The 15,100-nt window shown below is 40.7% G+C and overlaps 1 protein-coding gene across 1 annotated transcript; it reads right to left on the bottom strand.

Annotated features, from left to right (window-relative positions):
* Positions 1 to 70: 70 nt before the first annotated feature.
* Positions 71 to 13,562, bottom strand: LOC146454570 (uncharacterized). Its single transcript, XM_085095365.1, has 9 exons — positions 13,438 to 13,562; positions 11,480 to 11,692; positions 7,303 to 11,262; positions 7,039 to 7,176; positions 5,115 to 5,382; positions 3,533 to 3,726; positions 2,546 to 3,087; positions 1,756 to 1,841; positions 71 to 356 (listed from the first exon to the last, which is right to left on the bottom strand). The coding sequence occupies exons 1-9, from the start codon at positions 13,490 to 13,492 to the stop codon at positions 320 to 322; spliced, it is 5,493 nt and encodes a 1,830-aa protein (XP_084951491.1). The 5' UTR covers positions 13,493 to 13,562; the 3' UTR covers positions 71 to 319.
* Between the last annotated feature and the right edge of the window lie 1,538 nt (positions 13,563 to 15,100).

Raw genomic sequence — 15,100 nt, forward strand, 5'->3', positions numbered from 1 at the left:
GTATCGCTTTCACCTGTCCACACTAATAGGGTTGGTAAAACCAGTTAGTCCATTAAATGATACAAGCCTCACTGGTGTAAAAAAAGCAACTTTATTTTGGGCCGTTTGTACCACCACTTTTAATCAAGTGTAAGTAGAGTCAAGAATAATGTAATATTTTTTTTGCCCACAAATTCCAGAAGTTTCATGATTTCTGTTCTGAAAAGTATGAACAGTTACCATGTTATGAAGGCCCTTTCGATGAAACGTACTTGAAGTACAATATAAGAAATAAGAAAAAAGACTGAAAACGTGTTCCATGATGCACGACAAGAGTCACTTAATCAAACGTTTCACCCATCTCCAGGATGTAGCTCCTAAGAGGAAAAGAGATTATAATCAGTGTAGAAGTGAAAAATGGTAATACACCCTTTATTTTCCCAGAGTCACTCCTTAATGAGAAAGTGTCATTCTTTTTTTACCTCTTGTTAAAAATGGTAAAATAACACCTTCATTCAACTACAAAAAAATTCTAGAACAACGAGAGGAAAGAAATCAGCTCAATTCTGGAAAGGAACAACTAGCGCATTTTGGAAACAAAAATGCGAGAGAACTTGACAAACGTTAGCCTAATATTTTTCAAGTTTCAATCCATTCCGACCTACTGTCTAATGGAATGATTTATAACAAAACTAGACAATGACAAGGAGTTGGTTGTTTCGATCAGGGTGTAAACGTCAGTCTGGAAAAGGTACAGGGCCCAGTTGTTCAAAGCCCGAATCTAATTAATCCTGCGTTAACCTGAACGTTGACTCAAGCTTAATTCAGAAATCACTGTAGAATTCTCCAAACGTTTTTCAACTCTTATTTTTGACGTAGACGTTTCTTTGTCATTAGCTTAATATTATCTTTTTAAAAGATATTTAACAAGCGAGATGAACACCTTAGTTAGGCTCGGTTGTTCGAAAGCCGACGTTTTCATCTCGCTCATTAAGAATGTTTTTAAAAGCTAATTTTAAGTTAACGGTAGAGAAAAGTCAAAAATATTTTTAAGAGTCTTCATTGATCAGTTTATACTAAACTCGAATCAAAGTTCCTGTTAATGAACTCAGGATTTCCTTTATCGGGCTTTGAACAACTGGGCCCAGCTTTTAATCGGTGATTAACGTTAATCAGCTTTCGAGCAACAGGGTCCTGGAGTTTAGGACGACAAAACCTTTTTGATGGTGAGAGAGACTCACACAAGACGCTTGTGTTAACTTAGGGCGCTGTACATTTGTCAGAACTGACCGGTCGGTTCGTAAACGGAATGGACCAATTTGAAGGATAAGTTTTATGCTTGTCCTTCAAATTTCTTCAAAACCGTACCGGTTTCAGAGTGATTATTACGCGGGATGCCCTCAGGGCTAACCGCGTCAAGTTCTTTTTCGTCGTTTTTTTTTTTCCCTTCTTCATCGTAGTCACAGATTGTAATGAATAAATCAATTAAACCTGGATTAAACCCTGTTGTGACTCGAACTATTCCATTAGCTCAATCGCAACGGGAGGATACTTTTTCACCTGCACTTAGTCCTAAACATACACCAACGCATCCCGCGTAAACGCCCATAGGCGTCTTGTTTCTCAAGATTTTGCAGCAACATTCCTTCAAAATGACGCATTCGATTTACAGACTGGTTGCTCTGCCCGGCCAGTCCTGGCAAAAGGAAAGCACTCTAAGATAAGGGGGTTTGTCAAAAGGCTAGAGTTTCAACCGGTTTGCTTATTTTTACTCACTCTGCGAACTTCTTAGTATCTCTTGAATCCATGCCATAGGAACAGCAGCCTGAGAAGTCATTAGGGTCCAGGCCCACGCTGATCATCTGTCAATCGAAAATAAATAAATAAATAAATAAATAAATAAATAAAAGTTGTGTTAACTTTGTTCATGAGTCATGTAGCCTACAGACTTCTGAGGTTAATTTTACTACACGAATCCGGAAGCACCTTTCCACAGACAAGAATTCCCACATTTTACATTAAAAGCTCGGAAAATTGCCGAGCTTTATGTTCTAAAGATTGTTTTTTCACGTTGGGCACTGCCTCCACCCGCAGCTCAAAATCGAGGAGACATAACATATGCAGTGGGAAAACCCACACTCAACAGACAAATTTTTCATGTATGCCATCATAATGTGATTTAACTATTTAGGTGTTCCGCTGCAGAGGGCAACTGAGGGGCCTTGTCAGTGACGTCACTTAGAGCTTTGGGTCACCGTTCAGTAGATCCGATTCACGCGGGATTTGATATAAAAAATGTTTCATTTCACTTTTATCTCCAACACTGGAAAACGTGGTTCATTTGGTGGGTAGGAAAAAAGATTGAGGGTTTTGAAGATCACGCTGTAGATGTTATTGTTAGTTTAGACGTATAGAACAGCATACCAAAGCTTGGAAGTACTCTAGAAAAGGAACCCGACTATAGGCAACAGTGACGGTCAGGTGATGAAGAATTAAGACGAAACATTTTTTGGTTGGCCTAAGGTTGCACTTTACCTGTCCAACTGTGGTCCAACGTATTTCTTACCTCTTCAACCAGCCTAGGATGCAATACATACTTCTTTGGGCTTTCCATGATGACAGATTTTGCCACTTGAATTTCATCCAGGAGAGATGGCCTCCTCTTACCAGAAATTTCATGCTTTATTTTGCGACGCTTTGCTTTGGATTGCTCCTGCCTTTCATTATCCTGCCAGTTTGGTGTAATCACACCACAAGCGTTTTGAACCTCTTCTGCGAATGACAATCGACGCTTCTTTTGGCCAAGACGTCCTGAAGAAAATTCGCTGTTCTGTTTAATCTTCTGTCGGCGTTCCAATGCTTTCTCTTCATATTCTTTGTTCCTAGCATGGTCATCAATAATTGCTTTGGCAACCATTAAGCTATCAACAAGCGAATTTCTTTTTTGTGCACTTTGTTGTTTAATGACTTGTCTTCGTTCAGCATTACGTAAGTCGCGTTGTCGATCCTCGTAAAGGACCTGGTATCGTGGTCGGCCGCCAGTGTAGTCTAAGATGCTTGGAGATCGGTCATTCTGGAAATTGCTTAGCCCAGCCAAATGTCTTCCAACTGTTGGGATACAAAATATTAGTTTTCGTTAATTTAATATATAGTACATAATTATTAAGTGCTACTCTCATTAAATAAAGACGTTACCTTACCTTACCTTACCACACGCTTGCGTATGCGTTTCTCATTGTTCATATAAAATCTTGTGCTTACGGTTATGTTTACCCTTGCACCGCAAGCAAAAATCAGGGATGCGTTACTCCAATATTTCGGACACGAAAAGCTATTTTGAATTGAAAGGTAAAAATCTGAATACTGCACAAGATTAAGAAAAACCTTCGGTTTAATAGATAGCATGAAAACCTATTACCATTTGATTACTGAAGAAAACGGATTGAGCAACACTTCTCTGGTCCAAAGACCGTTCGGGAGTTTTTTGAGAAACGGGCTGCAGGCTTAACTGAAAAGGAAAAGGTGAAAAACAGAATACATGGGATCGTTGTACCTGAATCTCTATTAGGCGCGGCTTCCCAACTCTGCGGTGACTGAGGACAGGCAGAAGGAGGTATGTGTGAAGAATAAACAGTAGTATCGTTTGGTTCCACTCTGATGCTAGACAGTTCATCATTCGTCCATCCCGACTCAATATCATTCTTATTCATCCGCCGACATAAATACGCGTAATAAGACCTGATTGGCCTGCGTGAGACAAACAAAACAAACCAAAAATGTTAAACGCCAAATACACCTGTCCCCAATTGTTTAAAGAGCGGATAACTTTATCCACTGAATAAGTCACTATCCAATAGAGCAAATATACTCCACATAACGCTTTAGGCAAGTTTTCCACACAATCCCTGGGAAACTAACAATCAAGCTCTCACCGATACTTAAATTTCACATTTGCTTCTACCCTATCCACAAATTATAAGGCTATCGGGAAAATCTTGCACACATTTTATCTGCCGGATAGCGACCTATCCAGTGGATAAAGTTATCCGCTTTTTGAACAACTGGGGGCTGGTGAAATGAAGACATGAAGAGTATTCTCGTAGGGAGAGAAAACTGTAATCAGTATTGATGAATTTTTGGAACACAAGGTAAGAACTTGAAACAGATTGTTTCAACTTTTGAAAGTCGCAAACCATGGACACATATTAATTAATCTGAATTCCACTAGCTGAGGATTAACGACGTGGGAGTCACGTGTCCTACATTCCATTTCATTTTTGCATGTAACTAAACAAGAAACAAATTTTCCAAAAGAAACCTTCTTAAAACTCAAACTTAGCCATGCTGGTTTTGCTTTGTTGGCTAAGTTGCTGGTAGAAAACTCAGCTTGTCAAATTAACATATTGGATTGGCCTAGTACTCATATACAGCTCTAAGGTACGTGCGTGCGATAACATCACCAATAGATTGGCCGATTTATCTCAGGAAAGTCCTAGTTGTATCACACCTATTCTCCTTTATATAATCTAGCAGAGAAGAAAGAAGGAAAAGTAACACCAAATGCCAAGCAATTATTTGTGGGAATCCAACTAGTTACATGTCTGTGTCGCGCGCAGGATCGCAGAGTGCATCTTGGATGTTGGGATAGAAAATTGAGGAAGGAGAACCGCTCGCCACGGGATAATCAACACACTTTCGTCAAAGTGTGAAGGAATGGATAGGAGTAGGCTTATGATACCGCTAGAAGATGCTCCCATATTTGTTGTTAGGCTGATTTAGTAACAGAACGGGAACGTCAATTGAGGACGCGAGAGCGCGAGAAATAGTCTGGACGCGAGTCTATTTCGACTATCTTTTGGGTATTCTTGATGCGCGCGCCGTTGTCAACTGACGTTCGCGTTCTTTTGCTAAATCAGCCTATTGTAATACATTTGCCACAGGATGCTGCATTTTATAGCTTTCTGTTTATTTACCATTAAATGTGTCTATAACTTGGGGAGGGGATATTAGTGTGTGCTTACAGTACGTACCAAGAAATAACAACTGGCTGTGTCGTGTTCTATGCATCTGGATACGGCGTTACAAGCAGGATTAATAACAATACTTTCGCATGCAATGCTTTTAGCTTTGCTTACCATGAATATATAAAGAAGACTGCCATCAGAAGTATTACCAATGCTGCTCCAAGAACAAACACAACAATAGGTAAAGTTGTGGATACCGAAGTGGGCCCATTATTGTCATTCGTGCTTCTTTTTGTCTTCTTGCGTGATTTAGCAGCAACATCGTGGCTTCTGTGATGGGCCATGGACAAACCATTCCAGCGGATGCCAGAAGCTGGCATTGGGAACTGCTTTTTTGCATCAAGCTTAGCACTCGTCTCAGACTTGCCGTACGATTCACCTTGATAAAAAAGAACGATGGTTAGATCACGTTACGCGCGGTAAATTTGTGCTCATTTTATGTGCCACCGCCATGGGAGACGAAAGACAAATGCACTGTAGTTAGAGGGACACTGTCAAGGAGATTTTGCCGTATTTTGATCAAAGCTAGTCAAATATTTAACACAGAACCTTTTCTAACATAAAATTGTTCGTTGAACACCGGGAGGGAAATATTAACTGATTTCCCCAATGAAGAACAAACTATAAATACGTCTTTTGCAATTTCTCCAAAATCCGCGAGAAGAGTTTTTTTCAAGTTGTAATCCATTTCCATCCAAGCCATCCACAGCAAAAGATAACAAATACTAGTTTTTGTATACTCGTAGGACAATTGTTAACATTACTGAATCATTATTTTAACAATCCCATCGATACAAACGAGTTTTTCGCATTCAAAGCCACACTAAATATCAGTGACACTGCGCCTTTAATAGTAGTTTGACAGACGGCAATTTAACGAGGAACTCATCTCAACCAGAACAGGGGCTGTCAGCCTGTTAACCCTCATTAAAGTAACGCCACAAAGAATTTACGTTCGCTGACTGCCTCGGCACCACTGAGATTGGATGTAAGTACAGTCTTGTGGGATCACACTGTGAATAAATACTTCATTGTCCAGAGAAACTCGATACCACGTTATTATGCAGACGATTTTCTTAGCATCTATGCAAACACGTCTTGCAAATAACATTGCTTTGAGTTACCCCTAGTCTACGTCACAGGCGAACTATAACCCCCGGTTATTACCGGGGGTTATAGTCCGTCTGTGACGCAGGCTAGTTACCCCTAGCTATGCGTATTCTTTGCAGATCCGGCGAACTAAAGAAACGGTTGGTTCATGATTCCAAGCTATCCGGTATTGGACATGTATATGGATTACCGTTAGTATCTGTTTTTGTATTGTTGTAAAGAAACCCAAAATCTAGCTTTGGATTAAAAAAAGCCCCTCGGATTTGGATTATCTAAAAGAAACGCATCCTTTAAGTAAAGCTCAGTTTATATCAGAGACTATTGAAAAAGTTCGGTTAAATAGTTGTAATAGTGCAAGCCTGATTCAATCTGACTATCTGACAGTAAACAAGAACCGCTTTGGTTTTGAAGTAGGGATGACAGACGCATCAATCACTCATATGACCAAAAACTACAAAATTTACATTCTTTGTCTTGCTTCAACAATGTCCTCTTTGATGTCGTCTAAGTTACCCATTCGATTAAACGACATTTAACATTACTTGTTTCAATTTATAACCAAATGCCCGCATAACATTATCTTTGAGAAATCGGATCTTAACTCCTTAAGTAGATGTCAACAAGTCGAGACAAGCGGCGGATGCTCTCCGATCATCACAATTGAATTCAGTTTTCGTTAGTTGGTGTCATTAGGATCACAGTCAACAGGAATTGCAGCACCAAGATTTGTTAACAGTGCAACGCGACTATTAAACGGAGATATCCTTGTAGGATGTAAGGAAGAAAAAACTCTCGAAGATTCAAAACAACAAAAAAATCTGTGACTAAGAATGTTTTAAAGGTGCTTCTTCCCTACCATGTAACTCCGCTCAACAACTAGATCTACTTCATCACCCATGCTAGAATATTTGAGATGTTTCCTCACCGTTATTCCATTCCTCGTCAGGTCCTGAATCTTCTGCACTGGTGTCTTCCTCACCTGAACTCCAATCATCACCTGATTCTTCATCATCGTCAGGTCCGTACTCTTCAAGACTTGATTGTTCCTCACCGTGATTCCATTCATCGTCTGATTCTTCATCCTCGCCAGGGCCGTAATCTTCAGTACTTGATTGTTCCTCACCGTTATTCCATTCCTCGTCAGGTCCTGAATCTTCTGCACTGGTGTCTTCCTCACCTGAACTCCAACCATCGTCTGATTCTTCATCATCATCAGGTCCGTACTCTTCAAGACTTGATTGTTCCTCACCGTGATCCCATTCATCATCCGATTCTTCATCATCGTCAGGTCCGTACTCTTCAGTACTTGATTGTTCTTCACCGTGATTCCATTCATCGTCTGATTCTTCATTATCGTCGGGTCCGTAATCTTCAAGACTTGATTGTTCCTCACCGGGATTCCATTCATCGTCTGATTCTTCAGCATCATCGAGTCCGTAATCTTCAATACTTGATTGTTCCTCACCGTGATTCCAATCATCGTCTGATTCTTCATTATCGTCAGGTCCGTAATCTTCAAGACTTGATTGTTTTTCACCGTGATTCCATTCATCGTCTGATTCTTCATCATCATCAGGTCCGTAATCTTCAATACTTGATTGTTCCTCACCGGGATTCCATTCATCGTCTGATTCTTCAGCATCATCGGGTCCGTAATCTTCAAGACTTGATTGTTCCTCACCGTGAATCCATTCATCATCTGATTCTTCATCATCATCGGGTTCGTAATCTTCAGTACTTGATTGTTCCTCACTGTGATTCCATTCATCGTCTGATTCTTCATCATCGTCAGGTCCGTAATTTTCAGTACTCGATTGTTCCTCACTGTGATTCCATTCATCGTCTGATTCTTCATCATCGTCAGGTTCATAATCTTCAGTACTTGATTTTTCCTCACCGTGATCCCATTCATCAGCTGCTTCTTCATCCTCGTCAGGTCCGTAATCTTCAATACTTGATTTTTCCTCACCGTGATCCCATTCATCGTTTGGTTCTTCATCATCATCGGGTCCGTAATCTTCAGTACTTGATTGTTCCTCACCGTGATTCCATTCATCGTTTGGTTCTTCATCATCATCAGGCCCGTTATCTTCAATACTTGATTTTTCCTCACCGGGATCCCAATCATCATCTGATTCTTCATCATCATCGGGTCCGTAATCTTCAGTACTTGATTGTTCCTCACCGTGATTCCATTCATCGTCCGATTCTTCATCATCATCAGCTCCGTAATCTTCAAGACTTGATTTTTCCTCACTGGGATCCCAATCATCGTCTGATTCTTCATCATCATCAGGTCCGTAATCTTCAATACTTGATTGTTCCTCACCGGGATCCCATTCATCGGCTGATTCTTCATCATCGTCAGGTCCGTAATCTTCAAGACTTGATTTTTCCTCTCCGGGATCCCATTCATCGGCATCGTCAGGTCCGTAATCTTCAAGACTTGATTTTTCCTCACCGTGATTCCTTATATCGTCTGATTCTTCATCATCGTCAGGGCCGTAATCTTCAGTACTTGATTGTTCCTTACCGGGATCCCATTCACCGGCAGATTCTTCATCCTCGTCAGGCTCGTAATCTTCAATACTTGATTGTTCCTCACCATTATCCCATTCATCGTCCGATTCTTCAGCATCGTCAGGTTCGTAATCTTCAGTACTTGATTGTTCCTTACCGGGATCCCATTCATCGTCCGATTCTTCAGCATCGTCAGGTTCGTTATCTTCAGTACTTGATTGTTCCTCACCGTGATCCCATTCATCGTCCGATTCTTCATCATCGTCAGGTTCGTAATCTTTAAGACTTGATTGTTCCTCGCCGTGATTCCTTTCATCGTCTGATTCTTCATTACCGTCAGATCCGTAATCTTCAAGATTTGACTGTTCCTCACCGGGATCCCATTCATCGTCCGATTCATCATCACCGTCAGATCCGTACTCTTCAATACTTGATTGTTCCTCACCGTGATCCCATTCATCGGCTGATTCTTCATCATCGTCAGATCCGTAATCTTTAATACTTGATTGTTCCTCACCGGGATCCCATTCATCGGCTGATTCTTCATCGTCGTCAGATCCGTAATCTTCAATACTTGATTGTTCCTCACCGTGATCCCATTCATCGGCTGATTCTTCATCATCGTCAGATCCGTAATCTTTAATACTTGATTGTTCCTCACCGGGATCCCATTCATCGGCTGATTCTTCATCGTCGTCAGATCCGTAATCTTCAATACTTGATTGTTCCTCACGGGGATCCCATTCATCGGCTGATTCTTCATCGTCGTCTGGTTCGTAATCTTCAATACTTGATTGTTCCTCACCAGGATCCCATTTATCGGCTGATTCTTCATCATCGTCAGGGCCGTAATCTTCAGTACTTGATTGTTCCTTACCGGGATCCCATTCACCGGCAGATTCTTCATCCTCGTCAGGCTCGTAATCTTCAATACTTGATTGTTCCTCACCATTATCCCATTCATCGTCAGGTCCTGAATCTTCTGCACTGGTGTCTTCCTCACCTGAACTCCAACCATCGTCTGATTCTTCATCATCATCAGGTCCGTACTCTTCAAGACTTGATTGTTCCTCACCGTGATCCCATTCATCATCCGATTCTTCATCATCGTCAGGTCCGTACTCTTCAGTACTTGATTGTTCCTCACCGTGATTCCATTCATCATCCGATTCTTCATCATTGTCAGGTCCGTACTCTTCAATACTTGATTGTTCTTCACCGTGATTCCATTCATCGTCTGATTCTTCATTATCGTCAGATCCGTAATCTTTAATACTTGATTGTTCCTCACCGGGATCCCATTCATCGGCTGATTCTTCATCGTCGTCAGATCCGTAATCTTCAATACTTGATTGTTCCTCACCGGGATCCCATTCATCGGCTGATTCTTCATCGTCGTCTGGTTCGTAATCTTCAATACTTGATTGTTCCTCACCAGGATCCCATTTATCGGCTGATTCTTCATCATCGTCAGGGCCGTAATCTTCAGTACTTGATTGTTCCTTACCGGGATCCCATTCACCGGCAGATTCTTCATCCTCGTCAGGCTCGTAATCTTCAATACTTGATTGTTCCTCACCATTATCCCATTCATCGACCGATTCTTCAGCATCGTCAGGTTCGTAATCTTCAGTACTTGATTGTTTCTTACCGGGATCCCATTCATCGTCCGATTCTTCAGCATCGTCAGGTTCGTTATCTTCAGTACTTGATTGTTCCTCACCGTGATCCCATTCATCGTCCGATTCTTCATCATCGTCAGGTTCGTAATCCTCAAGACTTGATTGTTCCTCGCCGTGATTCCTTTCATCGTCTGATTCTTTATTACCGTCAGATCCGTAATCTTCAAGACTTGATTGTTCCTCACCGGGATCCCATTCATCGTCCGATTCATCGTCACCGTCAGATCCGTACTCTTCAATACTTGATTGTTCCTCACCGTGATCCCATTCATCGGCTGATTCTTCATCATCGTCAGATCCGTAATCTTTAATACTTGATTGTTCCTCACCGGGATCCCATTCATCGGCTGATTCTTCATCGTCGTCAGATCCGTAATCTTCAATACTTGATTGTTCCTCACGGGGATCCCATTCATCGGCTGATTCTTCATCGTCGTCTGGTTCGTAATCTTCAATACTTGATTGTTCCTCACCAGGATTCCATTTATCGGCTGATTCTTCATTATCGTCTGGTTCGTAATCTTTAATACTTGATTGCTCCTCACCGGGATCCCATCCCGTGAGTGTGTGCTCAGTCTGCTTAGTGGCAGAATCTATGAGAAGATCCCTTATTTCAGACATCAACTTCTTAGACTTAAGTGTGCTCCAGGCATGATGGGGCTGTCTAGATTTCAAGAGACGTAAAACCTTTTTGGAAGGTTTTATACCAGAGTTGTAATTCTTTAACAACTTGCTTGAACCAGTTGATGTCCGTCCATGTCCTTCCTGTGAAGGTACTTCATCACTTGATGACGCCTGAGTCCCTTTTAAGGTCCTCAGTGCGCTGTTGGGGGATTCAACCCCATTGGCTATGAAGCCAGGTCCAAAGAAGTCACCTTTGGTCTCTTCAGAAGGCAACACAAGTGAAATGTGCTCTTCTTTGGTAGTTTTTAAAGGTAGGGAATTGCCTGTAAGTAAAAAAAAAACGAGAAATTGCTTTTGACGGAGCCATTGTATTTTGAAAAATGGGTTTCTCTTTACGACTCTAATGTAATTTTTAATAGTCCCGGTGCCACTGAGCGAGATTGCTTGCTAAGAAAAACCTGGGTGTATTTTTCAAGTCGGAAAATTATGCGGTCAAAAGAAGAAACTTCAAAATACCCTTATCCGGTATCCTTATCTTACTTGGATCAGTTGGTGTCCGTCCATGTCCTTCGTCTGAAGGTACTTCATCCCTTGATGACGCCTGAGTCCCTTTTAAAGTCCTCAGTGCGCTGTTTGGGGATTCAACCCCATTGGCTATGAAGCCAGGTCCAAAGAAGTCGCCTTTGGTCTCTTCAGAAGGCAACACAAGTGAAATGTGCTCTTCTTTGGTAGTTTTTAAAGGTAGGGAATTGCCTGGAAGTAGAAAAAACGAGAAATTGCTTTTGACGGAGCAATTATATTTTGTAAAATGGGTTTCTCTTTACGACTCTAATGCAATTTGCGCTAGTCCTGGTCGCACTGAGCGAGATTTCTTGCTAAGAAAAACCTGGGCGTATTTTTCAAGGCGGAAAATTATGCGATAAAAACTGGAGGAAACTTCAAAATACCCTTATCCGGTAACACTGCTTCATTGGTAAGAACGGACAATAGTAAAAACCAAAACGCAGACTCACGGCATTCAAGAAGTGCTAGGAGTGTAAATACTACAAGTGTTCTCTCCTTCTTTAAAAATGTAGCTCTCATTTATGTAGAGTTAAGCTAGGTCTTTGCTTGTGCGTAGGGCATCACATCTTGCAACTGAACGCGGAGGTTTTAAGGGTAAAAAGAAAAATTAGGAACTGACTCAAGAGGATAAGTTGAAAGTTTACTTATGTAACGTTTGGAGGACGTTTTGGCTGGCCAAAATCCCATGTCGGCAAGCATCGTCAACGATGCACGCATGGCGTTCTTAAGTTTCGCTAAAGGTGGAATTATCAGAACATGAAAATGAAATTGCTGAGACATCGTATATATTCAACTCGGGAATGGCCTATTCAGTCAACTAAAGAAGTTTAAAAACATCTCTAAAAAATTCATGCTGAAGCAACCGACAGCTTATTAGCTGCAGCATGGAAGAACTAATGTTCTAACCTATTTGTTTGCGTCTGAAATGGGAAACAAAGCTGCTGTGTTAACAGCGTATTTTAATACCACATTTTTTTTTATAATTTTCCGATTTACCCTTGAATAGCCTTGAAGTATTTGAGGGATAAAATTGGGTTCGATTTTTACAAACATGTAACGTGCACGGAGCTCAAAAATATTGAAGCCGCGATCAATTTTGGCTTCAACAGGAAGCGCGATTGTCCTAAACTAGAAAGTTCCCTTAGGAGTGTGAGCAGAAAATCGGATTTCTTTCCCAGGCAAGGTAACAGGTGTGCATTAGACTTGCTAGTTTATTTTGTTTCTGAGTCTGTTGCTTCCATCTCTTATCTGGTTCAAAGGGGGCTTCGGCTTCATGCTTTCCCGGAGAACTTTGTTCTTTGCGCAAAAAAATATCGCTGAACTCGACTTGAAGGTACGTCTACTTTCAGCGCAGAACACTCACATATTTCGCGTAATTTTAAATATATTTTCGCATCGCATAATATATACTCCCACATTTCCCGCTTACGTTTTACAATACCTACATCTTTTTTTCCCCAACACCCGTTCCGTTCTGACGAAGGAAAAAATTCTCTAATCTGCACTTTGTCGCCGAAAATTCTTCTCTTTAAATTTCTTTTTCTTTTTCTTTCTTCTTTTCTTTTTTTTTTTTTCAGCTGCCCCGCCGCTAGTGGGAATGAGGTCGCACGTCTCATTTTCTCTGCTTTCTGAATGTCGCATTGATTGTCCACTATGCAAATGAAATAATGTAAGGGCAGCAAAGACCCGAGAAATTTTTGCTGACCCAAGAACAATTTTTGTTGCAAAAAAATGTCCCTAAATAAATAAGAAACGTATATTGTTACGTTTTGCATGCGCAGAAACGGAAAACAATTTTTGGGAAACAGTAAATTTGGTCACAACTGTAGTTAGTGTTTAGTACTGTTTTCATCGGTAACTGGAAATATTTAGCAGTTAAACCGATCAGTAGGCTGGCAAAGCTAGAAATAATTAGAGAAAGTACTTAAACTTACCTTGTGCAAGGTATGCAAAGGCAAAAGCGATCAAAATGATCCAAAACTTTCTCATATTTTGTTTACGGCATCGCTATATGGCTATCCGTCAACTCGCAGAGAAAATCATTGATAACTGACCCTTGTAAAACGTCATGAATTTAAATTACTCAAATTAATTTGTAAGTGATAATTATACATCATTGATTAATCATTCCAGTCATTCGTCCAGTCTCCTTAAACATCTCCCGTCTAATTCTAACGGTCAGGCCTGCATGGGGCTGTCTATTTGAGTCCATGGATAAAATTTTAAAATTATTGAGTGTGGCCTTCAAATAAACTTTGTCGAGTAGAACATTTTTGTGGCGGAGTTTCCATCTTTTATTTCCAAAGTAAAAGGATGCAGGAATGTTTAACGTTTTCCAAAATTAAACTTTTCTTTCTGGGTGGTGAGTGGGTTTGCCGCAACTGAAAAAAATTTCAAAGACAATCTAAACGCTATTTTTATCTAAACCTCAGTCAATGCAGCGGATGTATAAACGGCTCGTTTACACATGCGATTTTTGTGCAATCTTTGTCGCAGTTTTAAATTACATGTGTAGAAGCGGCGATTTCCACTCGGGGGTTAAATATCGAAAATGTTTGAAACTTGACGCAAGTTTCAATGATTACTCAGGAAACGTACAGCCATTTCGCGCTGAAACCGCACGGAAATCACAGCTAGGTTTACAGACTCGTCTTAACATGCGCATGCGACTTAAAGGCGCATCTTACGCGAGAAAAAAGAAGTGCAGTGCGACAGTAGTTGCATCAACAACTGTCAAAATTCCCGTGCGCTGATTGGCACATAATTATTGCCTATAAAAGTACATACAATAAAATGATGTCAGATCTAATCGCGCACGCTTTCTCAACGGAGAAAAGCCAATTCCGCTCGTACTTTTCCCATGTTTCACTATTCTAAAAAAACAAATCGACAGCAGTTTTCTATGGTCTAAACTCTTATTGACCATAAATTGATATCATAAAATGTTCAAAATTTGGCTGTGAAACCACTCGCCGTGGTTCCTCTTGAGTTTTGAACTTTTTTGACCCCAATTTATGATCTTTAAGAGTTTAGACCATAGAAAACTGCCGTCGATTTGTTTAGTGGAAACGGGATTTAAGGATAATGGAGGCTAGCGCGCGCAAACCGTATTCGCTGGAATCGTCGTTTAAAGGAGTGCAAAGAAAAGATCTAAAGAAATACTTTCCCTTGGCCCACGATGACTGAATAATAATGAGCTGCTGTTTCGAAACATTTCTTTTCTACTCATTGATCTCGCACAACTAATAGTTTGAGCACCTTTTCGTTTCATAGATTTCGGTTTATTAGTTTTATTGTACAGTCACAATAATATCAACGTGTTGTGAATCATCTCATATAAATAAATAAACATGATTCGTGTTCAATTCCTCCTGTTACGATGCTACCACTCTATTGGGCATACCCCCCGAATTTGAAAATATTTTTACACTCGCCGATCTTTTTCCCAGCCCCCGGACACGTAGAACGAGACGATAGGCCATTTCCGAGTTTTAAACCTTTAACCCTTAGTTTTTCACTGTAATCACTGTAATTTGGTGTGTCACATTCCAGAAAACAGAAAGAGTTTGACAATTTGTTGTTTCTCCTCAGTGTTGT

This window comes from Pavona decussata, unplaced genomic scaffold (genome assembly GCF_977016875.1).
Source record: "Pavona decussata unplaced genomic scaffold, jaPavDecu1.1 SCAFFOLD_300, whole genome shotgun sequence".
Lineage (NCBI taxonomy): Eukaryota > Metazoa > Cnidaria > Anthozoa > Scleractinia > Agariciidae > Pavona > Pavona decussata.

Excerpts from the sequence above, each read along its gene's own strand:
- LOC146454570 (XM_085095365.1), bottom strand. The coding sequence starts at position 13,492 with ATGAGAAAGTTTTGGATCATTTTGATCGCTTTTGCCTTTGCATACCTT. Across the intron at positions 7,177-7,302 it reads TGATGAAGAATCAGACGATG|AATGGAATCACGGTGAGGAA; the intron begins GTTGGAGTTCAG and ends AATCAGACGATG. Across the intron at positions 1,842-2,545 it reads ATCCTAGGCTGGTTGAAGAG|ATGATCAGCGTGGGCCTGGA; the intron begins GTAAGAAATACG and ends TTCGATTGACAG.